Source organism: Neofelis nebulosa, chromosome 1 (assembly GCF_028018385.1).
Source record: "Neofelis nebulosa isolate mNeoNeb1 chromosome 1, mNeoNeb1.pri, whole genome shotgun sequence".
NCBI lineage: Eukaryota > Metazoa > Chordata > Mammalia > Carnivora > Felidae > Neofelis > Neofelis nebulosa.
In genome coordinates this window covers 28,055,352-28,082,259 of record NC_080782.1, presented here as the reverse complement: position 1 = coordinate 28,082,259, position 26,908 = coordinate 28,055,352, and the positions used below count along the sequence as shown (strand labels likewise).

General features: G+C 39.7%; 1 protein-coding gene and 1 pseudogene across 7 annotated transcripts in view; both read right to left on the bottom strand.

The window, feature by feature from the left end:
- TTC23L (tetratricopeptide repeat domain 23 like) overlaps positions 1–26,908 on the bottom strand; it is a 61,160-nt gene that overhangs the window by 5,246 nt on the left and 29,006 nt on the right. For 4 of the 7 annotated variants that reach the window (XM_058717108.1, XM_058717133.1, XM_058717098.1 and 1 more), the window contains exons 9-12: positions 16,915–17,042; positions 16,420–16,569; positions 7,926–8,008; positions 412–518 (exon numbers count right to left, since the gene is read on the bottom strand). In XM_058717108.1, coding sequence (XP_058573091.1) covers positions 437–518; positions 7,926–8,008; positions 16,420–16,569; positions 16,915–17,042 — 443 coding nt within the window. In that variant the 3' untranslated portion in view covers positions 412–436. Of the gene's footprint in view, positions 1–411; positions 519–7,925; positions 8,009–16,409; positions 16,570–16,914; positions 17,043–26,908 lie in introns of those variants that run through there. The other 3 variants (XM_058717139.1, XM_058717149.1, XM_058717116.1) reach the window with 3 other exon arrangements.
- Positions 18,836–19,557, bottom strand: LOC131504659 (large ribosomal subunit protein eL33-like; annotated as a pseudogene).

Genomic DNA, 26,908 nt, shown 5'->3' with positions numbered 1-26,908 from the left:
CTTGTACCCTCAGTTCAAGCATGTGCTACACCCCTTGCTCTTAATAAAACTAAATCTTAGATAGTTTCTCTATTTTGGTTCTAAAGGCTGTGTTTTATTTGCCAAAATTTAAGTCACTGATCATTTTCAAAAAGAAATCAGGTATATATGAATACAGTGAGTTGTTGGTTTTTTTTTTTAATTAATTTGTTCTCAACATGCCAATAGGGAAGTTTAGTATTTGAAAAGTTCTGAGAAGTCCAGGAAATGAATGTGTCACTTCGTTTACCCTAGTTTGTTTTTTCCTAAACTGAACTGCCATGGAGCCTTTCTGCCTCCTCCCTGTGGCCAGGGCAACATCCCTTGGAATCAGCGACCCTTGCAATGCCCTTTAGGAAATGCTGCCTTGTATGGCAGCCATAAAGAACTTACCATTGCTTTGATACACTCTCCTCTGTCATGCCTCAGTGCCTTTGCATATACAGTGCCTTCGTCCTGGAATGGTTTCTCTTCTCCACCTGGATGAATGGCTACTTGCCCTTCAAGAAACAACTCAGATGTAACGCTTCCTAGGAAGTCTTTTTCCAGCTTTCTTAGATTCTGTCTCCTTCCCACTCACACTGCATTGCGATTTCTACTACAGGACTCACTCATGTTTGCATTATTTCTTCACGTTTGCCTCTCCTACTTGATTATTGTCTCAAAGGAATGACCATCGTGTATTTATCTTTATTAGCACCTGCATCTCTAACTATACTTAGCACTTAGTAGTTGTTCACAACATATGTGTTAAGGAAGGAATAAAGATGAGGAAACAGACTCAGAATGTTAGGCAACCAAAGGTCACATGGGTATTTCATAGCAGAGTTGGGCCTCAAAGAATACTGCTCTTGTCTATGCCCGAATAGCAAATTTGTGGCAGTTCAGCTCTACCGCCACCCGTGCCCCACAGCAGACAATACTAATAAATTAACTCCACCAAGCTCAGCCTTTTGCTCAAGAAACCTCAAGCATCGCTCTAGGAAAACACTAACAGAGCTGGCCCATGCAATGAAAAATACTTGATATCCTTGATCTCGTCCACACGGTATCCTCCGATCGATCTATTTTTGTGGACATGGCAGAGAGCTGTAGATTGCAGAATCCCTCCTCTGTTCTGCTAAAGACAGGGTACTCTGAACTCTCTGTCACTTAGCAGCCTCTGTTCCTCTTCGGGGGGGCCCTGGGGTGGGGAGCTAAAGGTGCCTAAATTTTCACTGCTCCATCTGCCCCAATGCCTCCAGCCCTCCCCGGCGTCCTGATTTGGGAGAGCTCCTGCCCCCTGGCATCAGCATGCGAGAGCGGATTTGCCCCTCACCAACTCACACACCAAGTTTGCCCAAACACTTCCCCCTCTAATTTTGTAGAGGCAGTGTTGGAATATTTACTGATAAATGATAGGAAAAGAAGATAAATGCAGCAGCCAGGAAACCAGCTTATGGAGCATAAATTTCATCACTGAGGCTTATTTGGCTGACACAGCACATCACCTACTCTCCTCCTCACTGCACTTCTCTCTGGAGACAATCTCCCCAAATCCTACTTTCTTTGGCTTTCCCTCCTTAGTTCCTCAGCCCAGAAGAGGCTGTTCTGTTTGGTTTACATGACTGAGAGGGCAGGAGGCCACTAATCGATTAATAGGCATTCCTTCTTGGGGCGCCTGGGTGGCTGAGGTCATGATCTCACGGTTTGTGAGTTCAAGCCCTGCATCAGGCTCTCTGCTGTCAGTGTAGAGTCCACTTCAGATCCTCTGTCCCCCCACCCCCCACCCCCGGGCCCCTCCTCTGCTGGAACTCTCTCTCAGAAATAAAAATAAAACATTTTTTTTAATAGGCATTCTTTCTTTCCCCTATTGTGAAAAGGATGGGTTTCCTTGCTGCTTCTGTTGGCTTCTACATGTTAAGACCCATCAAAAGTAATACAAAAATAGCTTATTGGCATGTGGCTGTCTTAGAAACATTTAAAAATAACAAAAATGAAGTTGATGCACCATACTCTCAGACTTCCAATACATCTGGATGAAAAGCTAGAGTTGTAAAAGCAGCTAATGTTTATTGAGCAGCTACCATAAGCCAGATACTGTGCTAAGTGCTTTAGGTTAATAATCTCAATTGCTCTTCATTATGTTTCCATATTATAGATACTATTCTAGTCCTCAGGGGGAACTGAGGCTTAGGATAACTTGCCTAATGACACGTAAAAAATGGCAGAGGCTGGATTCACACACAGGTCCATCTGACTCTAAAGTCCATGACCTTGACTATTTAATATTCTTCTAACAAGTGGAACTGTCCAGTATTGGAAAGGGCCACTTTGACAGGTAATGAGCGATTCCTGATGTGGAGAGGTGTTTAATCAGGTACTGGATTACCAGAGTAATCTCAAAAATCTGCTCTACCAATATAGCTCGTTCTAATGTCTGTGATGATTCCCTATTTGCCAGCGTTATGGCTTCTTATGAGTCCTCATTCTCTTATCATCATCCATGTCATCATCACCTCTCGTTAGCACATACGATGTGTCAGGCATCCTTCTGAGCAGTTTTACTTACATAATTTATTTAGTCAAAACTACCCTACAAAGTAGTTATTATTATTATCCCCATTTAGTAGATAAGGAACCTGAGAAGCAAAGTGCCTTGTCCAAGTCAGACAACTAATAAGTAACAGAGCTAGGATTTATAACCCAGGCATCTGGCTGTAGTACATTACACTGTCTCTTACTGTTTGATACATGTGCCATACTTTTTAAAAATTTATCTTTTTTATTATCATAGATATATATTTGTTGTAAAAAAATGTCAACACAAATATATAACACAGAAGTTGAAAGTCCCGCATAATCCAATGTCTCAGAGATAATTACTATTACCTTCACTAACCACACATTTATATATTTATTTATGGGTTATACTATAGACAATGCTCATTAATATGTATTTTTCATGTTTTTACCCCTAACAATTTATCTGCAATATTCTTCCATAACTCTTCAAAGCTCTACTACATGCTTTTTAATGACCATATTATATGATCATAAACATGGACCTCATTATATTGATCATAAACATGCACTGGTGTTTCTACTGGTGGACATTTGAGTTTTTTCTACTGTTTTGATATTATTTAAAAAAAATCTACAAGGAAGGCAGAAGACCCTCTTTCTGCATTACCCCCAAATAATACAAAAACAATAATTAGAATGAACATTTCACGGAAGCTTACTATGTGTCACACATTAAGTAAAGCACTTAAAATAGAATGCTCTCAGGCACACCTGGGTGGCTGAGTCAGTCAGGCATCCAAAACTTGATTTTGGCTCGGGTCATGATCTCACAGTTTGTGGGATCGAGCCATGCACTGGGCTCTGCACTGACAACATGGAGCCTGCTCGGGATTCTCTCTCTCCCGTCTCTCTGCCTCTTCCCTGCTTGTGCTCTTTCTCTCTCTCTCAAAAATAAATAAATAACCTTTAAAATAATAGAGTGCCCTTATTCACATTTTTAAGATTATTTTAAATTTTTTAAAGTAAACTCTCTGTGCTCAAACTCACAATCCCAAGATCAAGAGTCATGCTCTACAGGCTGAGCCAGCCAGATGCCCCTTCACACTTTTTTTTTCCAACGAAGAAAGGAAGACATAGGAAGTCTCACTGCAAATGGGAAAGCTCAAATTTGAGCCCTGTTTTGATTTCAAATCACACTGCATACACACTTCTAAAGTAAGTGTAAGTGTTCTTTCTTAAGTCTTTTCATTTCACATGTACATATTCCATGGGGTTCTTATCCATTCCCTTCACTTCAGAATCTGTCTCCTTGAGCTCCTGGTCCATTCAGCCCATCAGACACTGCCAAGTGGATGCACTGTGGGCACCTCAAACTTAACTCATCCAAAACAGAAATCATATTCCTCACAACCCCTAGACATCCTCCAGGATGATCTCCACTTGTCAACACTATTTCATTTAATAGCATGGTCATTCACTCAACTGTCCAAGCTAGAAACTTCAAAGCTGTCTGTGACTCCTGCCTGTATTACACCCCACATCTAACTGTTACAAGAGACCACAAATTGTTTCTCAATCCATCCTCTCCACCTTCCTCCTACTAGGGCTTTAGATAATTAAGGCTCCTGACACCTCTCCCTTACACTGTTGTATCTGCTTGTAATTGATCTCCCTACTTCTAATCTCTCCCTAGGTCCCATCTATTCTTCCATTGCTGTCAGAGGTAATGTTGTAAAGCTAATAATTGATCATGTCATATCCTGCTTATATTCTCAGTAGTAAGTTTTAAACTCCTCAGCAGGGCACATAAAACATCCCATAATCTCACCCCAATTTATCCTTCCAAACTCATCTGCAGTATATTCTTACCCATGTACCTTAAACTATGACCACCCATGATCACTTGTGTTTTCTCAGAACTATCGATATCTCCATGCCTCTATGCTTTTGTTCATGCTACTTGAAATGCCCGCCTCTGGCTTCTCTTCTACCTGCTGATATTTTACTTTTCTTTGAAGACCCAGCATGCTGCCCCCAACGTACATACAGTTTCCACCCTTATCTCTAGCCTCTCAATTTATTACTTGTCCTCTGTTTACATTTCTGTTAATGCTTTACTATAGACTAGTAATCTGGTCACATGTGTCTGTCTTTCTGAAAGGACTCTATCTTAAACATATTAGTATTTCTTGGGGCACCTGGGTGGCTCAGTTGGTTAAGCATCTGACCTCAGCTCAGGTCATGATCTCACAGTTCATGAGTTCAAGCCCCGCATCGGGCTCTGTGCTGACAGCTCAGAGCCTGGAGCCTGCTTCGGATTCTGTGTCTCCCTCTCTCTCTGCTCCTTCCCTGCTCATGCTCTGTCTCTGTCTCAAAACTGAACAAACATTAAATTAAAAAAATATATATTAGCATTTCTAGTGCTTAGAAGAAGCTTCACATGTAAAAAATTAAAACTGGAGTTCATTTGTGATTTAGGTAAAAGACTACACTGCCTCAAAGTTTACTTCCAAGGCTGAGATTTTCTGTGCCTTTCTGATACACTAAAATCTTACTTGAGGATTGCAATGATCATTTAACCTTAGAATTAACTCCGATTTCAAGGGCCCATTTCTGCTTTCATTTCTTTGCAGAGGCTTTAAAAGCCAAGCATTTGGGCTCTTGGCAATGAACGGCCAGTCGAGTGTTGTCATTGGATTTCCGGAGGAGGTGGGGTAAAAAATACAAGAGCACATCGGAAAACTAGCGGGGCTCCAGAACATCTGGGATTGATTATTCCAGTGAGTTGCTCGAGCAAGGAGAACAATTCTCATACTAGTTTTTTTGACATCTGGGCTTTGGCGGCTACCCCTATGGCTTTCTCAGCAGTGCTTGAGGAGTGAGATATGGCTTGTTTCAGTGGAAGAAAAACCTCCAGTGACTCCACTTCTCCTACAGCAGAGGCCTCCAGAAGACCCTTTTCCTCTTACATGGATTTTCTTAGCAGGTCCAGGTCTTCTTGTCATTTACACAGAGAATTAATCTCCCCATACCCAGAGAAATTCATCCTACCTGGGGTCTGAATTAGGTTATACCACCCCCCTCCCAATTCCTCTTCCTCCTATGATTCTTTTCGAACCATGGACAAGGAACAGTAAAAGACTGGGAGGAGAAGCAACCTCAGGCTACGGTGGAAGTGGGTTCACTCCAGCTCCTGCAAAGTGCCTCTTATTAAATACAAGCTGAGTTGGACTTTAGTTCCAGTTCTGAGGGAGAAGGGGGGGGTGAAGGGTGTTTTGCTAACATTTATTGAGCACATACTCTGCCAGGCACTGTCCTATGCATGTTATATACATTATTTTATTTAAAACTCTTGATGATTTACTATGGTATACTATTATCTGTAGTCTAGTGATGGAGGAACCGAGGTTCAAGGAGGTTAAATGATTTTCCCGAGGCCACATACTTAGTAAGTGGCAGGGGCAGGTTAAGTTGACAGGGATGAATCCTTTCATCCTGTCACGGGGTGAGATGTCTACTCTTTATGCATTACTCCTAATGTAAAATAATAATAGCTGCATGATATACAAAAGCTTTTTATTTAAACATTCAGACCTATTACCTCTAGCACATCAGAGAGATGATGGTGATGATGATGGTGATGAAGGTGATGATTCCAACATTCATTGAGCATTGAAGACCTGCCAGGACCTGATCTAGGGGTGCTGTATTATATGTGATCTTATTCTCAGAAAACCCACTTTTTGAGGAAGGTATTATTACTTTCTTGATGAATATACAGAGGCCGAGAAAGGCTAAGTAACTTCACCTAGGTCAGAGAGCTGAATGTTGAAGCCTGAGTTTTAAATCCAGACAGCCTACCTTCAGAGTATAAGCTACATTGCCTACAGGGAGCACATTCTGGAGTTAGAGAGACCTGGTTTCGAATCCCAGCTCTGCCTCTTCCTGGGTAAATTAACTTGAACATATCGGTCCTCAGTTTCTCTGTATGTAAAATGCACCTCTGGAGACTTACCTGCTAACCAGGTGTCTCCATATATATTCTCAAGTACATGAGAGTCAAAACCCTTATTCTATAGGAAATGGAAGTGCATTTTTGAAATACGATAGAGGTAGGTTCAAATCTTACTACTTAATACTTACCAGCTAGGTATTTAAAAAAGATACTCAAACTTTCTGATTCTCAGTTTCATCACCTGAACATGGGAGGCAAAAATACCTACCTAATAGGAATATTTGTGGGTTAGAAATAGTAGATGTATTTTACAATGCCAGGGAATTGGAAAAAGTTCTACGTTATACTCATTATTTAAATATCGTTATGGCTCTCGACCAGGAAAATATACTTTCATACGCACCAGGAGGTAGGGGGCCAAGTTCCCCGTTTACCGTCCTAACACAGGCATCACTAGGGAGGCTAGAGAACCCCCTTCTGAAAGGTGATAAAACAGGAGACAGTCTTCTGTTGGGCCTACTTTAGGTGTGGCTCTGACTCAGGTAGGTGGGGATATGATGGGCTGAATGTGTTCTCTCTGCTCATCTTGTCCCTCACCTGCCCAGCTTGCTGAGAAAGGTACCAATTGTGAGCTGCCTCCAGTGAACTACAGTCAGGGTCCTGACTCTGGCTCCACAACAATGCCCCCCCGCCCCTTTATTAGGCTCTAGGGGGAAAGCATGTGGCCATTAGAGTCACACTTACTTAGATCCAAACCCTCTGTCAAATGAGAGCTATCATACTGAGTATTTGTGAGGATTAAATTCTTTATGAAAATGGCTTAGCTCAGTTATAGGGGCTTAGTATATACTCAACAAATTTTAATTTTCATCTTTCTTAGAAGAGAATAATTCAAGGTCAACGTCATTCTGAGATGAACACAAAGATAAAGAAGGATGCAAATCTTCACAAAACACTCTTTTAGCTTAAATTCTAAATATTTAAAAAAAGATTCTCAAGAGCCTCTTTTATTACTAATTTTAGAGCTAATTAAATCCCCCCAAAACTTGTCTTATATTTAAGGACCTAGATTTTATATATTCATTGAATATATTCATTTACTTTGAATATACTCAATTGAATATATTCATTTACTTTGAATACCTTGTCACAGGCTAACAGCTGAGATACTCTTACAGGACTTAGGTCTAATGCTCAGCATTGAAAGAGATACTATAAGTACTAAATATTATTGCAGCAGACCCCTACGGCATTGGTTTCTGACAGACTACTAGAAATCGACTAGTTACTCCACAGGATTTGGCCACATCCATAGTCCAGGTTGGCATTATGCCCCCTAGCAAGAATCGCAGAGGCGCTCACCCCCTAACTGACTGAATCTGGGCAAGTCCATGCTATCCACAAATCCATACTGATGACCTGGTTGGTGACCAGGGCCACAACTCACCTCTGCATTAGGGTAAGGAGGTCTTTTGTGTCTCTGCTTTTACTGTGCTCTCTTCCATATAAAAGGATTTGAATCATCAGACACTGTAGGTAAGTTGAGAAACATAGGTTAAAGAGAATCAGATAGCTAGCACCTTCTTTATAAACCAAACTCAGAAGAGCATCACTGGAACTGAGGTATCACGAGTTTCCATGTCAAATTCCCGCCCTGCATCCCCCCTCCTGGTTCCCAGCCAAGGAGGAAAAGGAGACTGAACGGAAGGCTCTGCACACCTCCATGCTTTATGTGCGTCATTCTACCCCACTGCACCTGCCACCACCATGTGGCTATGGATAACGAGAGTAACAGGGCCCAAACATGGCTGTAGTAGTGGTTTCCATCAAGATTTTCCAAATAGCTATGACCAAATGGATGGATATAAATGAAATTCGTGTATGGGTCCTAAATTTGCATTGCATTCTCAAGCTGTATCACTTTACTCTTTTTTTTAAAGTTTTTTATTTGAGAGAGACAGAGACAGTGCTAGTGGGGGAGGGACAGAGAGAGAGAGAGAGAAGAAGAGAGAGAATCCCAAGCAGGCTCCACACTGTCAGTGCAGAGCCTGATGTGGGACTCGAACCCATGAAACCGCGAGATCATGACCTGAGCCGAAACCGAGAGTATGACGCTCAACTGACTGAGTCACCCAGGTGCCCCTATATCACTTTACTCTTAGGCAGTTTTCCAGTTAAAATTTTATTATGGACCTCTCTTTCCAATCAAGATGGAATAATCGGGATCAGATTTACACTTGCACACGAAATAACCAAAAAATGAAAAAGTAAACAAAATATATGAAGCAATCTTTAAGACACTGAACATCAGCCAACAAAGAACAGTGATCCCTGAGAGAGGGAAACAAGTGAGATAAATCCTAAAACTGCCCCGAGATTATTGCTTTGAGAGCAGTTCCAGGTCATGATGCAGGGAAGGGAACAGAGGGAAGCTCAGCAGACTCCCTAAGTTGAGGATAAGGAGCTGAGAGTCCCCGGGGACCCACAGAGCTGAGTAAAAAGAGAGGAGACAGCTGCACAGAAGAAGATCCAGAAATATCTGTGGTGGATCCCCCTTGTGTATTCAGCAGAGTACTGACTAGCACGTCTATGTGAGAAAACTGCCTAAAGCTGGGAAAGGAATCAGCTGAAGGGGCTGGCGGGAACAGGGCCTGGTGCTTACACAGGGCTGGGCACAGGGCCTGTTTCAGTCAGCCAATCTAGCTCCTCATGGCTCATGGAGCTTTGGGTGACGGACTCAGAAGGCTTCTGCCTCAGTAATGGGGGATAATTAGCCCTTCACTGACACCTGCTCTAGTCTCATCTGCTGAATCTTAAAAAGCAAGACCTAAAAGGACTACACTATAATTAAACTGAGTTCCAGAACAAAGTTCAAGAATACTTATAGGAATACAAAAATATCCAACACCCAATAAGGTAAAATACACAACACCTGGCATCCAAACAAAGATTGCAAAAGCACGTAAAGAAGCAGAAAAGTGTTATCCATATGAGAAAAACGTATCAATCAAAACCAACCCCAAACTGACATAGACGTTAGAATTAGCAGAGAAGTATATTATAACTGTGATAACTTCATTGCATATGTTAAAGAAATTAAATGAGGACATGAAAAATTTATTTTTTTTAAAGATCCAAATCAAACTTCTGGAGATGAAAATGTAAAAAGATGGATGGGAGGGATTAAGAGCAAGTTTGATATTAGAGAAGAAAAAAATTAGTGAACCTAAAGGCACAAGAATAAGAACTATCCATAAAGAAAAATAATAGATTATAGCAGTGGGTACAGAAAAATAGTTTTTACAATAGCCAACACCCAATTGTATAAAATCCGACATCCATTCCTGATTTAAAAACAACTCCTTAGCAAACCAGGAGTAGAAGGGAATCTCCTCAACCTGATAAAAGGTATTTATAAAAAAGTCAACAGCTAACAACAAACCTAATTGATGAAAGACTAAAAATTTTCCCCCTGAAAACAGAAATTAGACAAGGTTGCCTGTTCTCACCACTTCCACTCAACATTGTACTAGATGTTCTGGTCAAGGTATCAAGAAATAAAAGGCATCCAAATTGGAATGAAAGAAGTAAACTTGAGGGGCACCAGGGTGGCTCAGTTGGTTAAGTGTCTGACTTCGGCTCAGGTCATGATCTTGTGGTTCATGGGTTCAAGCCCAGTTTCAGGCTCTGTGCTGACAGTTCAGGGCCTGGAGCTGCTTCAGATTCTGTGTCTCCCTCTCTCGCTGCCCCTCCCCCACTCATGCTCTACTTCTCTCTCTCAAAAATAAATAATAAGACATTAAAAAAAAAAAGTAAACTTAATTTGCAGATGACATGATCATCCATGTAGGAAATCTGATGAATCTATAAACAGCTACTAGAATAAGTGAGTTTAGCAAAGTTACGGGACCCAAAATTATATATTTAAAAATTGTTATATTTCTATATACTAGCATCAACAATCAGAAATTGAAATTCAAATATGATACATTTAAAATAGCAAAACTTGGAAATCAGTCTGAATAAATCTAAGGAAAGGTGCACATGACCTGTACATCAAAAACTACAAGAAATAGGGGCGCCTGGGTGGCTCAGTCGGTTAAGCGTCCGACTTCGGCTCAGGTCATGATCTCGCGGTTCATGAGTTCAAGCCCGGCGTCGGGCTCTGTGCTGACAGCTCAGAACCTGGAGCCTGTTTCAGATTCTGTGTCTCCCTCTCTCTCTGACCCTCCCCCGTTCATGCTCTGTCTCTGTCTCAAAAATAAATAAACGTTAAAAAAAAAACTACAAGAAATATTATTGGGAGACATTAAAGATGACCTACACAAATGGGAGAATATCACGTGTTCATGGGTGAGAAGCTCAAGATTGTTAAAATGTTAATCCTCCCCAACCTGATCTACACATTCAACGTAATCTCAAGCTAAATCTGAGCACATGTTTTTGGGGAAACCGATACAGTGATTCTAAAATTCCTGTGGAAATGCAAAGAACCGAGAATACTCAGAAGAACATTGAGAAAGAACAAAGTTGAAAAACCAACACTACCTGATTTCAAGACTTGTTTTAATGTTTTTATTTATTTTTGAGACAAAGAGCATGAGCAGGGGAGGGTCAGAGAGAGAGGGAGACACAGAATCTGAAGCAGGCTCCAGGCTCTGAGCTGTCAGCACAGGGCCCGACATGGGCTCAAACTCCCAGACTGTGAGATCATGACCTGAGCTGAAGTCGGACGCTTAACTGACTAAGCCACCCAGGAGCCCCTCAAGACTTGTTTTAAAGCTACAATAATCAAGACAGCATGTATTGACCTGAAGATGGAAAAACAGATCAGTGGAACAGACAAGAGTCCGTAAATAATACACACACACACACACACACACACACACACACTGAATTTTTGACAAAGGTGCAAAGATAATTCAGTAGAGAAAGGGATTTCATTTCAATAAAAATGGTGCTAGAACAGCTGGCTACCCACATGCTAGACAAACAGACAAACAAACTAGGATCCATTCCTAGTACCATACAGGAAAGCTGATTCAAGTGGATCATAGGCCTAAATGTTAAACCTAAAACTACAAAAAATCTAGAAGAAAACATAGGAGAAAAATATTTTTGACTTCGGTCAGGCAAAGATTTCTTAGGTAAAACACCAAAGCGCAATCCACAAAAGAACAAATTGATAAACTAGACTGCATGAAATTGCAAAGCTTCTGCTCTTCAAAAGACACTTGTTAAGAAAATGAAAAGGCAAACTTCATGCCAAGAGAAAATATTTCCAAATCATATATCTGATAGAGAACTTGTATCTAGAATATATGAAGAACTTTTTTCCCACTTTATAGTATTTATGGCATGAACTAGGAACATAACGTGTTTACACAAACATACAACAATTGTACATTGGCATCTTTATGATATTTTTTTACTTTATTTTTAAAATTTTTAAAGTTTTTTTAAATTTATTTTTGAGAGAGACAGAGACAGAGGGTGGGTGGGGGAAGGGAAGAGAGAGAGGGAGACAAAGAATCCGAAGCAGGCTCCAGGCTCCAAACTGTCAGCACAGAGCCTGAGGTGGGGCTCGAATCCATAAACTGTGATATGACCTGAACTGAAGTCCGTCGCTTAACCGACTGAGCCACCCAGGCACCCCTGATCATATCACTTTCCTAAACCTCTAGTGCAAAAGGCCCTGCTGGTCTCCCCTTCCTTATAAACCCCTGCCTCTCCCAGTTCATCTTGTACTGCTCTTCTCTTTATTCTGGACACACTCCCTTTTAGTCTTTCTCTGTTTCATCTTGTCTCAGAGTCTTTTTTTTTTTTAATTTTTTAAATTTATATCCAAGTTAGTTAGCATATAGTGCAACAATGATTTCAGAAGTAGATTCCTTAGTGCCCCTTACCCATTTAGCCCATCCCCCTCCCACAATCCCTCCCGTAACCCTCAGTTTGTTCTCCATATTTAAGAGTCTCTTATGTTTCGTTCCCCTCCCTGTTTGTATATTATTTTTGCTTCCCTCCCCTTATGTTCATCTGTTTGGTATCTTAAAGTCCTCATATGAGTGAGGTCATATGATATTTGTGTTTCTCTGACTAATTTCACTTAGCATAATACCCTCTAGTTCCATCCACATAGTTGCAAATGGCAAGATTTCATTCTTTTTGATTGACAACTAATACTCCATTGTATGTATGTATGTATGTATGTATGTATGTATGTATGTATGTATGTGTGTGTGTATTTTCTTCATTCATTCATCCATCAATGGACGTTTGGGCTCTTTCCATACTTTGGCTATTGTCAATAGTGCTGTTATAAACATTGGGGTGCATGTGCCCTTTGAAACAGCATACCTGTATCCGTTGGATAAATACCTAGTAGTGCAATTGCTGGGTCGTAGGGTAGTTCTATTTTTAATTTTTTGAGGAATCTCCATACCGTTTTCCAGAATGGCTGCACCAGTTTGCATTCCCACCAGAGGCAACTTTACAATATTAAAGGAGTCATATACAAGTCTACAGGCATCATATACAGTGTGGTTAGAATATACAAAGAACTTGTAAAGTTAAGTTAATCATAAGAAAGCAAGCAACTATGAAAAGTAAGCAAAAGATTTGGATTGTCACTTCACCCAAGAAGATAACCGATGAGAAATTAAGTACACAGAAAGATGCTCAAGACAAACACAAATTAAAACCACAATGAGAGGCACCTGGGTGGCTCAGTTGGTTGGGCGTTGGACTTTGGCTCAGGACATGATCTCATCCTTGCTGAGATCAAACTCTTGGTGAGTTTGAGCCCCACATCAGGCTCTATGCTGACAGCTCAGAGCCTGGAGTCTGCTTCGGATTCTGTGTCTTCCTCTCTCTCTGCCCTTCTCCTGCTCACACTCTGTGTGTGTGTGTGTCTCTCTCTCAAAAATAAACATTAATTTTTTTAAAATTAAAAAAAAAAACACAATGAGATACCATTATATACCTATTAGGATGCCTAAAATTAAAAACACTGACCACACCAACTACTGGCAAAAATGTGGAGGAACTGAATTCTCATACCCTTCTGATGGGAATATATAATATAATGTAATCATTTTCCAAAATTTTGACAGTTTCTTATAAAGATAAACATGCACCTATCATATTACTTGACCGTTTCACTCCTAAGTATTCACCCAAGAGAAAAAAGTACATATCCATAGAGACTTGTGCTTGAACATTCAGGGCAGTTTTATCTATAAGAAACCCAAACTGTAAACAGCCAAATGTTCATCATCAGATGAATGGATAAAAATATCATGGCATCCATACAATGTAATACTCAGCAATAAGAGTAAACCATGGATACACACAATAATATGGACAATTCTCAAAATAATTATGCTGAATGATTCAAGACTGTGTAACTATAGGATTTTACTTATATAAATTTTAGAAAATGCTAATGTATCTATGGTGACAAAGCAAATTAGTTATTGCCTGGGGGTGTGAGTGGGGGAGGGGTGAGGCTGATTATTTACAAAGGGGAATGGGGAAACTTTTGGGGGTGACTGATACATTCATGATCTTGATTGTAATAATGGTTCCACAGGTCAATAGAGATGTCCAAGCTGATCAAATTGTACACTGTAAAACATGTGCCGCTTACTGTATGTGAATAAAAAGTATTCTATCTCCAGATTGTAATTTTTAATGTTTGTCTTTTCTTTGCCTTCTCACCCCCACCATACTGCATTTAACTTTGATTCCTTTTACATGAAAACTGAACTGCCCAAGAAAAAACATTAGCCAAAAGTGTCACCAGGATTCTGTATGTATGGCCCCCTTTGTGCTCTATTCTGTCTGCCAAAGGGGTCTCCTCTCAGCATCAACTTTTGCTGAGGTTTCTTACCTTCTTTTTAGCTCCAGGAGCAGTTTCCAATCCCCAGAACAGCATCTATTAACATAGTCTAATTCAGAAACTTCATCACCGGCATCCCATTGATGGTGGACACTCAGCATGAGGAAGGTGTTCAAGCCTCAAAACAACAGCCTTACTGCCAGCATGCCCTTCTATCCCTCTCCTCCTTTCTGGCCTGGGACATTGAAGTAGGGACTAAAGCGCTAAGGATAAAAGCTCATGGCAAAGATGCAGCCCTGCCTACCTTACAGTATCCTAAATCTCCAAGTTGAGTCCCTTTCCAAATGGACGATGTAGCTGTGCCATCAAACAGCCACTGCCAGGTAAAATCTAGATCAGGCTCTCCTTCCATTTTGTGTAGAACATGGTAAGCCCTTATAACAGGTGTGCTGTTGTTGTTTTTTTTTTTTTCATTTCAGAAAAGTTGTCTTCAATGATTTCTTTGATTACTGTTTCTATTCCAAGTATTATAGTTCTTTTTTCAGAAATATATACAATTCTTTCGGTGAATCTCTACTTTGCCCTCTACATCAACTACTTTCTCATTATACCGCCTCTCTCCCTTTGTCAGCATTCTAGGACAGCTTTTTGAGTCTGTCCTATACATCTCTGATTCTTTCAACTGGCAGGATATTGCATCTCTAGAAGTATTAAAAATACAGATTCTAGACCAACCTCTTAGAACTTGTGACTTAAGAGTGTGAGGTGGGGCTCAGGAATCATTTTTTGTTAGTTTGTTTCATTTTTGTTTTGATTTTTATTGAATGCTGCAATTTTAGACTTGGGAAATGTTGCTCCCCATCACTATGACATGTTAAGACAGACTTTACCATTTTCCATGTAGATTTGAATTTTATATTTGTCCCTTCTTATTTCACTCCTAACATTTTAATCTCATCTCATCTTTTGGCCTCAAGTTGTCACCCTTTCACCGTTTCATTTTTAAGTTTTCTCTCCTTATAGGTTTTTCTGCTCCTATCCAAAAATTCATGGTTTCCTTGAAGACACTATACTGGTCACTATAACTTATTTTCAGAAGGCTTTCTTTTTCTCAGAATCTTCAAAATAAGACCCCCTTTCTCCTGTTATTTACTATTGTCATACTTATTTTCTGATTATGTTTAGTTAACCTGAAATGAGACAAAAATCTCTCCAGACCTGATGTTTGCCAATGTATATGTGTGGATGGCTTTTGACTCCTCCCTCTGCTTACATGAGTATTGGGTGATCTTTACCAACTTTTTCTCCAACATTGAACAAACTTAGATTTTATGTAGAGACATCCTGATCACTCTTACCAAGTCTTTAGCCTTGGTCTGTCAGTAGACTGACTAGCTGAACAACTGTTTGGTCACACCTCTTGCCAGATCCTACTACAAGACATGAACTTCCAGTGTTGTCTGAGCCCCCTGGAAGGGCAATCAGTATTTGGGTAAGAATGGCTTATATAAGGTGTTCCTGACTCTGCCCAACCTTGGGTGCTGCCACGGCTGTACCTAGATTCCAACACTGGCATGTTACTCTTTTATTTTAAAAAATTTTTAATGTTTTTTATTTATTTTTGAGAGGCAGAAAGGGACACAGCATGAGCTGGGGAAGGGCAGAGAGAGGAGACACAGAATCCAAAGCAAGCACCAAGCTCTGGGCTGTCAGCACAGAGCCTGGAGTGAACCATGAGACCACGACCTAGCCGAAGTCAGATGCCCAATCGACTGAGCCATCCAGGTGCCCGTGGGGTGTTATTTTTTTAGGACTCTGGTGCAAGCATAGGCACAGTTAAGTTTCTGTATCTCCCTCAGCACATCTTAGAAAGTGAATTTTTACTGCACTTAAAAAAGAAAAGAAATAGAGAAGGAAGAAGAAAGGAGGCAGGAAAGAAAGACAGGAAGTGAAGGGAAACAGAGAGGAGGGGAGGGGATAGGAAGGGAACATATGCATGCATACACACACACACACACACACACACACACACACACACCCCTCACTCCTCACATAGTGCTTACAGGCCCAGGAGAAAATGCACAAACCAACCAGCATGCACCTTCCTTAGCAGCTGAATCGCCTGTCTGAGGTCTCCTTTGGCAAAGCAGATCCTGCCCATGTTGTAAAAAGTTTCAGCCACTTTTTCACTACAATCACCATAGCTGATGACCTGAGACTTCAGTGAGGCCTTTAGCAGTCTGTAAGCTTCCTAGGGAATTAAAAAAAAAACGTTTTTAAATAATCCTGGCAATTCTGAAGTAATATGCCAGTTCTATTCCGTAAACTCTATGGAGGTGGCATTGTATGCCTTACCAGGATCTGTCAGTTGTGAAATGTCACCTAAGCAATGCGTTTCTATGAAGAGTTGAAATTTCATGCTTATATTTAATAATAACAGTTAACTCATAAATAATTATTTAATCTTCGTGGCTATTCTATGAGAGAGGAACTATTATTATACTCATATTATAGATGAAGGAATGGACACTAGTAAAAGCTAAGGATCTTGTCCAAGATCACACTGCCTCTAGTTGATTTGCCTGTTCATATTTACCTGTTTTTCTCCATTTTGGACAAGCCACTTGCAAAATTCTTCAATGGTTGTCAGTGTTTCATAATCCGTTGGGCCCAATGTTGCTTGATATGCACTGATACTTTTTATAAAATATATCTCCACAGCATCTGCAAAAAAAGGGAAACACTAATTAAGGCAAGCTGCTAGCCTTTCCAAGTATCTAATACCAGCTTTTCATACTTCAAGTCCATGCCTGTTCTCATTCCAGGTCTCATAAGGACCCTCAGAAAGTCTGAGATATAATTTGATGGCATCAACTGATGTAATTTTATTCTCTTGATTAAATGCATGGATTTTTCTGTAGGGAAAGAAAGCTACGTCTAAACAGCCTTATCCCAAGACCCAAAATGGTCACCATATTAAACTCTGTACTGAAAGACTATATATTTAACTAAATTAAACTCTGATAGAGAGTATTATTTACTGGGATTCCTGGTAGGGGTGTGTGTGTGTGTGTGTGTGTGTGTGTGTGTGTGTGTGTGCATATGTGTGTTAGAGAGTTTTTGTTTCAAAAGTACTTTAAATGTAGTTGTTATTGCTTAAAAATTTACTTTTAATGTTGTCTTTTATTCCAAACATAATAGATGTTTATGGAATCAGTCTAGAAAATGCAATAGAAGCAAAAAAAAAAAAAAAAAAAAGAAATGAAAATTATCTCCACACACACTACTCAGAAGCAGGCACCATTAACATTTTTTACCACTGTATTAAGGTATAATTGGCATACCACACCTTCAACCATTGTAATTACCCAGTCTAATGAACTTTTAGTAAACTTATAATTATATAATCATGATTGAAATCCAGTTTTAGAACATATCCATCACCCCCAAAATATTTTCTTCATGGCTGGTTGCAGTCAATGCCTGCTCTCATCCCATCTCAGACAGTCACTGATCTTCATTCTATCTTTATGTTTTTGCCTCTTCTAGAAATTTCACATAAGTGGATTCATACAACACATGTAGTCTTTTGTGATTCTTTCATGCATCATGCTGTCTTTGAGGTTCATCTATGTTCCTGCATGAATTAGTACTTCATTCCTCCTTCTGCCGAGTACTTTTCCATTGTGTGGATATACACTACATTTTGTTTACTCATTCCCAAGGTGATGACTATTTGCATTTGTGTGTATAGTCTATTATACCTATCCACATATCAGTTCCAATTCTCTCCATTCTTTTCTGTGGATTTGTGTTACTGTATGCTGTCATTTTCTTTCAGCCTAAGGGCTTCCTTTAGTATTTATTTTAGGTCAAGACTGCTACCAACGATCCTGTTTATCAGGGAATGCCTATCTCACCTTCATTTTCAAAGGGAGGTTTTCCTGGATATACAATTCTTAACTGAATTGTATTGCAACACTTTGAATATGTTTTCCCACTACCTTCTAGCCTCCCTTATTCTGATGAAAAAGCAGTCATCAATCATATTGTTTCCCTGTATGGAGCTATTTTTCCCACTGTTGCTTTCAAGATTTCCTTTTTGTCATTCAGAAATCTGACTGTAGGTCTAGTTGTGGTTCTCTTTGTGTTTATCTTACTTGGCATTGAGAATTTTGGATCTGTAGATACATTTTCATCATGCGTGGGAAGTTTGGGGCCATTATTTCTTTTTTTTTTTTTTTTTTAATTTTTTTTTTCAACGTTTTTTATTTATTTTTGGGACAGAAAGAGACAGAGCATGAACGGGGGAGGGGCAGAGAGAGAGGGAGACACAGAATCGGAAACAGGCTCCAGGCTCCGAGCCATCAGCCCAGAGCCTGATGCGGGGCTCGAACTCACAGACCGCGAGATCGTGACCTGGCTGAAGTCGGACGCTTAACCGACTGCGCCACCCAGGGGCCCCGGGGCCATTATTTCTTTAGATAGTTTGCTCCTCATTCTGTCTCCTCCTCTTCTGGTGCTCCTAGTACATATATGTTGGTACACCAGCTGTTCCACAGATCTCTTATGCTTTGTTCGTTTTTCTTCAATGCCTTTTTTGTCTGCTGTTTGGATTGGACAATTTCTAGTGAGATATCTTTGAGTTATCTTATTCTGTTCTCCACCATCTCAAATCTGATGTGGAGACCATTTAATGACTCTTTCATTCAATTACTGTAATATACAGAATATACACTGTAACGTACAGTGTAATATACTCTAGAATTTCCATTTGGTTGTTTTTTTTCTTAGTTTACTTATTTATTTATTTTTTACAAGAGAACAAATCTACACCTTTATTCATTTACTTTTAAGTTAGTTTAAATCCTTGAGGGGTACAGCATCACACAGATTCTGTGGCCAATGGCTTTAGCAGGAAGCTTGCTTCAGAATTTGGTTTGGACCATGCCACTGTTTCCATGAGTACAAGTTAATTTTCCCCAGATCACTCTGGTTTTGTTCAGTTTGCCACGAGGGGTCACTGTGTTGTTCTTTGCTCTGTACACATAAGCACATCTCTTGCCTAGATAGAATTCAGTTTCATCTCAAGCAGAAACACCTTCAATTTTAAGAAGAGCTGTGTGCTCCCTCTGGTTCCAGAAACTCCACTTATAGCCAGCAAAAATGGCTTTGGACCACAGCCTTCCAGACATATTTGTCATTTTAGGAGTCCTGTTCCCAGCAGGCCTCCATAGGTTCCAAGATGGCAGAAGGAGAAAAGCAAGCTCTTAATAGTTTATATTTCTCTATTAATAGTTACTATTTGCTAGGTAATTTTCATTGTATTTCAATTCTTTTAACAATTTCCTTTAATTCTTTGAACATATTTATGATAGCTGCTTTGAAGTCTTCTAAACCCAATATCTAACCCACTTAGAGTCAATTTCTATTGACGGCTCTTTTTCTGAGTATAAGCTATGGGTTGTTTCTTTGTATGTTTCTTTTGTTGAAAACTGTACATTTTACTTTTTTATTTTTTTATTAATTTATTTTTGAGAGAGAGAGAGAGAGACAGAGTGTGAATGGGGCAGGAGCAGAGAGGGAGGGAGACACAGAATCTGAAGGAGGCTCCAGGCTCCAAGCTGTCAGCACAGAGCCCAACATGGGGCTCAAACCCATGAAGTGCCAGATCATGACCTGAGCCAAGGTTGGACACTCAACTGACTGAATTGAGTCACCCCCAAAACTGCACGTTTTATTTTATTTATTTATTTAAAAAATTTTAATGTTTATTTTTGAGAGAGAGAGAGAGATTGAATCAAGGGAGAAGAAAGAGGGAGACACAGAATCTGAAGCAGACTCCAGGCTCTGAGCTGACAGCACAGAGCCTGACACGGGACTCAAAGTTACAAACCACAAGGTCATGACCTGAGCCAAAGTTGGATGTTCAACTGACTGAGCCACCCAGGCACCCCAAAACTGTACATTTTAGGTATTATATAGTAGCAACAACAGACTGATATATTTTTGTGGGTTTTTATTTTGTTTTATTCTTTTTCTTTTTTTTAAGTAGGCTCCACACCCAGCATGGAGCCCAATGTGGGGCTTGAACTCACAACCCTAAGATCAAGACCTAAGCTGAGATCAAGAGTCAAGATACTTAACTGACTGAGTCACCCAAGTGCCCCTGCTTGTTTTGTTTTAGTGAATTGCCTAGACTCAAATGGCAGAATCTGTCTCCTCTATGGTGTCTGAATGCTAATGTCTTTGCTTAGGTGTTTGATTTCTTTAAAATAGACTTTATTCTTTAAGGCAGCTTTACATTCTCAGAAAAACTGAGTGGAAGGTACAGAGATTTTTCATATAACTTGCTCACATATGGCATTTGGGATGGTTAATTTTCAGTGTCAACTAGACTGGGCTAAGGGATGTCCTGATAACTGATAAAACAATTTCTGGGTGTCTCTGTGAAGGTGTTTCTGGAAGAGATAGACAACTGAATCAGTATACTGAGCAAAGAAGATCTGTCCTCACCAAGTTCACACACACACCCGCACACACACACACACACACACACACACACACACACACAATGCAAAGAAAGGATGAATTTTCTCTCACTCTTTTCTTGGGCTGGAAATCCATCTTCTTCTGCCCTCAAACATTGGAACTCCTGGTTCTTGGGCCTTTGGATTCTGAGACATATTATACCAGGGGTCCCCTCACTCCTGTTGGTTATATTTCTCTGGAAAACCCTGATTAACCAGGAATGAGCCCAAGAATAAGGACGTTTACTTGCCAAAGCCATGGCTGAGTGCCCAATCTGCAGCAGACAGCAGCACTGAGCCTCTAATATGGCACCATTATGTACGGTGATTAGCCAGCTTCCTGGTAGCAAGTTGCTTACACCGAACCATTTTCTTCATGGAAAGGGCAGCATTTTGTCCTTAACTGGAATATTTCTACTCTGGATATAAATTTGCCTTCCCTGCATGCAATGATTCTACCAAAACTACCACCCATAAACTTAGAATGCCTCATCCATCATCATGGTATTCCACACAACATTGCTTTGGATCAAGGAACTCACTTCACAGCAAAAGAAGGGCCGTAATGGACCCATGCTCAAGAAATTCACTGGTCTTACCATGTTCTCCACCATACTGAAGCAGCCAGCTTGATAGAACGGTGGTATAGTCTTTTGAAGACAGTTACAGTGCCAGCTAGGTGGCAATACTTTGCAAGACTTGAGTTCTCCCAAAGGCTGTGTATACTCTGAATCAGCATCCAATATATGGTGCTGTTTCTCCAATAGCCAGGATTCACAGGATAAAAACAATAATAATAAAGGTAGAAGAAGGGTGAATTCTCTCTCGCTCGTCCTGAGCTAGGAAGTCTACCTCCTGCCTTTGGACATCACATAATTGTTTTAGATTCCCAGCCTGATCATTCGAGTATCCCTACTATATCTCAGTCTGGTTCTGATGCTTGCTGTGTTTCTTGAAACTGTGTGGGTTTGTTTTTGTTTTGTTTTGTTTTTTGTTTTTGCTTTTTACTAAGCCTTGAAGTTTTCTTGATAGGCGGACATGATGTACTGGGTAAAAAAAATGCTCTAAATAGGCCACTAGCTACGTGGTGGGAAGATGTGGGCTTTGAGGGGAAGGCATTCTATCATCCTATGTTAGGTCTCGGTCTTTTAGTGAGCCTGTGCCCCTGGACTGTGAACTTCGCAAGTGCTTCTCAGCCCCTTTCTCCCTTAGGTGGGAAGGGATAGCGAGAGTGGGCTAAAGTTGGGTATTTCCTTCCCTTTGGGTTGGTTAGGTTCTGAAACAGCAACAACAACAACAACAACAACAACAACAATAGTTTAGGCTCTGGTAAAATAATTTCTCTTGAGGACAGGCCTTGTTTAGTAGAAAGCTCTGGCATATTTTTTAAAGGATTTTTCTTTTAAGTTTATTTATTTTGAGAAAGAAAGTGTGAGCGGGGGAGAGGCAGAGAGAGAGGGAAAGAGGGAGAATCCCAAGCAGGCTCTGCACTGTCAGCACAGAGCTGGATGAGGGGCTCAAACCCACAAACTGAACTGTGAGATCATGAGAATGATCTGAGCCAAAGTCAGCCACTGACTTCACCAACTGAGCCATCCAGGGGCCCTAGCTCTGGAATATTTTAACTAGCTATTTTTCCCCCTCTCCCTCCTGGCAGTAAGGGGGCATTTTTCTCCAATATTCACTTTGAGAACCTGGTCAAGCTCCTGGAGGTAAATCTCACAAGAGTGTGGAGACCACCCGCCCCCCTCCGCCGGCCCCTGTCACTGGGTACTTGGAATTTTTAACTCTCAGTCTTAATCATACTGAGCTTCCAGAAATTTATCAGTTATAGTTCAGGTATTCCTACCCAGTACTGGTTCCTGTAGACAGGTATCTGCTCAGGCAAATTGTGATTCTCTGTATTTATTTGTCTCTCCAATTTCAGGGGCATCAGTTTGCCCTATGACCTCACTTCCCTGACAGATCTAAGAAGAGCTGTTGATTTTCCAGTTTGTTCAGCTTTTTACTTGTTGTTAGGATGGAGTGACTACCTCTAAGCCCCTATATGCCAGACTAGAAATCTAAAATCTTTGTGTTTAATGCTTATTTTTTTGGTAAATGTTTTACTTATTTTATGAGAGCATGCCAGTGGGAGAGAAAGAGTGGGGGACAGAAGATCTGAAGCAGGCTCTGCGCTGACAGGCTAACAGCATCGAGCCTGATGCGGGGCTCGAACTCACGAACTGTGAGATCATGACCTGAGCTGAAGTCAGATGCTCAATTGACTGAGCGACCCAGGTGCCCCTAATGATTATCCTTTAAAAATTTGGTCGGGATTCCTGGGGTTACCCCTGTGTCTGCATAGCTTAGTGCTGACCCAAGTGACTGACTTGAAAAGAGGTTGTGCTCAAAAACCTTTACGATGTATGACTTCTATCCTCTGCTGATTGATCTGTATGTAGATTAGGGTGTGCATTCAAAGCTCTGCCACATTTCAAGTCTTCTTTGGTTGTTATTTGCCATATCTCCCCTACACATGTAAATAGTTTCCCAGTTGGCAAGGGATGTTGGGAGAGCTTCTCTGGCCTTTTCTTGGCTCTCATTTCCAGGTGCTTCCTGCTAAGATTTCTGACAGGCTTCTAATGCCTACAAACCAGGACAGCAACTTTAGGCTACCAAGTATGAAGGCGTTCCCTCCTTGCATTTCTTCTGAGTTTGCCACTTTTATCTGATGAATCAATGGGGGGGGGGGGTTGCCCCTTGCCCCAAATGGAGTCCAAAGCTTCTGCCACAAAGTTGCTGTTCTCTTGGCGAGCCCCTGCTGATCAAATGGCTGTATTCTCACTGTCTGAGCTGGTGCTGTGGGTGGATGGGAGCAGCCTCAGGCAAAAAGACAAGAAGACTCTCTTTACCCAAAGCTCTAGCAGTTTTGCAAGAATGCTTTCCAATTTGTTGTCTGCTTATTTATTGCCAGTGTCCTCAAATGGTTATTTTTGGAACATCTTAATTTGTATGTGTGTATGTGTGTGTTGATTCACAGATCTCTTCACAAAGGCATAGCCAGAAGTCTCTACCTGTTTACATTTTGATGTACATTTTGATGCGGTCTTAGTTACTTTGCAGTTCATTTTTCATGTATATATACATATGTGTGTGTGACTATAAACAAGAGTATTTTTATGTCCTAAAAATGCAAGGTATTTTTTCCTTAATATTGTTTTTAACTTTCTTTTTATTTATAAAGTCTAATCCTTTTACAGACTACAGAATTCCATGCAATTAATATATCAAATATTCCATTCACTAATTGATGAACATTTAGGGTGTTTCCAATTTTTTTACAATTACAGACTGAGTGCCACAGTAAACATCCTTCTACATGTTTCCTTTTGGTTTTACTAGGTCTTATCAAGTTATTTTCCAAATTTCTTATCACTCCTTCCATCTATGAGTGAGCAGAACTGTTTTTCCACAATCTGGCAAATACTAGATATTTTCATATTTAAAAAATTTTTACATAGGATAGGTGAAAACTGATTTTAAAGGTATGTATAGTTTTAAGATGTGTAACATTCTGCCAAATTATCTTTCAGAGATTTTGTGTCAAATTGCTCTCATCAATCCTAAATGTTATCATTTCTTTTAAATGTTGACATTCTGATGGAAACTTGGTATCCTTGCTGTTTTATATTGATTCATTATTACTATGATTGAACCTTTTTTGTGATTATTGGCCATTTGTTTTCTTTATGTAATGTTTGGTATTATTTTTCTCCCTATTTTTCTATTGTAAAGTAAATGTAAATTTTAGCTCCTACGTGTAGGACAATGATCTATGTTGAATGACTGTGTATGTTACGAAAGTGAGTTTTTTCTCTTTTTTCTTCTGGCATGTGAATACCATTGTTCCAATTGTTCCAATACCATTTGTTGAAAAGACTATTCTTTCCACATTGAATTGCCTTAGCACCTTTGTCAAAAATTAATTGGTTATATTTACACAGGTCTATTTCTGGACTCTCTTTTGTGTTCCAGTGACTCTGATCTCTGTCCCTTCACCAATACGAAACTCTCTTGATTACTGTTGCTTTTATTTATTTATTTATTTATTTATTTATTTATTTATTTATTAAAAAAAATTTTTTTTTTAACATTTATTTATTTTTGAGACAGAGAGACAGAGCATGAACAGGGGAGGGTCAGAGAGAGAGGGAGACACAGAATCCGAAACAGGCTCCAGGCTCTGAGCGGTCAGCACAGAGCCCGATGCAGGGCTTGAACTCACAGACCGCGAGATCATGACCTGAGCTGAAGTCGGACGCTTAACCGACTGAGCCACCCAGGCGCCCCACTGTTGCTTTTATAATAAATCTTAAATCAGGTAGTATGATTCCTCCAATTTTATTAGTTTTCAAAACTGTTTCAGCTATTCTAACTTCTTTGCATTTCTGTATAAATTTTTGAATCAGCTTGTCTATATTTACAAAAATTCCTGCTGGGATCTTGGATTGATAATTTGTGTTAAATCCATACATCAATTTCTATAGAAGTGACAGCTTTACTAGACATCTTCCAATCTAAGAATACATTATGTCTCCATTTATTTAGATCATCTCCGATTTCTTTGATCAGAGTTTGTAGTTTTTAGCATACAGATACTGTACATGTTTTGTTAGATTTATACCTAAGTGTTTCATTTGGGAGGAGGGGCTATTGTAAGTAATATTTATTTCAGTTTCCAGTTGTGAATTGCTAATATATAGAAATGTGACTGGGTTTTATGGTTGACCTTATATCCTGTGATCTTGCTAAGCTTAAACTCACTTACTAGTTCTAAGAGTTTTGCAGATTTCTTGGAATTTTCAGCAGAAACAGCTGCATTGCTGCAAATGAGGATCATTTTATTTCTTTTAGGCTGTATGTCTTTTTCTTGCCTACTGCACTAGCTAGGACTTCCAGTACTATGTTGAATAAGCTTAGTGAGAATGAACATCCTTGCCTTATTCCTGATCTTAAGAGCAAAGCAGTCTTTCACCATGAAGCATGATGTTAGCTATGGGTTTTCTGTACATGTCTTTTATCAGATTGAGAAAGTTCCCCTTCCACTGTGAATGGATGCAGAATTTTTTCACATGCTTCTTCTGCATCAGTTGATAAGATTACATACTTTTCATCTTTGGATTGTTAATATGGTAGAGAACATTCATTCAGGTTTAAACACTGAACCAGGCTGACACTCTCAAGAAAAAAAGCTTCCCTTGGTCATGGTGTATTATTCTTTTTTATACATTGCTATGTATTTTCTTGAGAATTTTTTGGGTTTATGTGTATGAAAGGTATTGTTCTGTAGTTTTGTTTTGTTTTTTTTCTTGTAAGGTCTTTGCCCAGATTTGGTGTCAGGGTAATGCAAGCCTCATAAAATGAGTTGGGAAATTTTCCCTCCTCTTCAATTTTCTGGAGAAGATTATGCAGGATGGGTGTTAATACTTTATTAGGTAGAATTATCCAGTGGAATCATCTGGATGTTGATGTATCTTTCTCACAAATTCTTTTTTTTTTTCAATAATTAAGGGCTTATTCAAATTATCTGTTCATCTTGGATTACACTGTTTTTTATTTTATTTATGGTACTTTGTGACAGACACAGGTTTTAGATCTTTTTATAATTAAATCTATCAATCTCTTCTAGTATATCTTTGTGTGCTCAGAAAGTTTTTATTTCCTTAAATTATTAATTTTAGGAATTTTGATTGTAGTGCTGTATTTCCTTCGGGATAATTCATATTTTCAGTTGTGATCAGTCAATTGTGATCCATCTGGAATTTAGTGAATGATAGGTGAAGATCCAAATCTTTACAGGTAAAAATTAGTATACAAGAAAAGAATAAGGTGGCCTTAGAACCTCCCAACCCAGAAGCATAGAAGTTTCTCACTTGAACAAAATTTTTACATATTCACAAATACATTAAATGTGTTATAACCATGAAGACTATTTTTAAAAAATCAGATGTATAGATGGAGTACAAATGCTCTGAGTATACACAAGAAAACTTTTTAAAGAAGATGATTAGCTAGGAA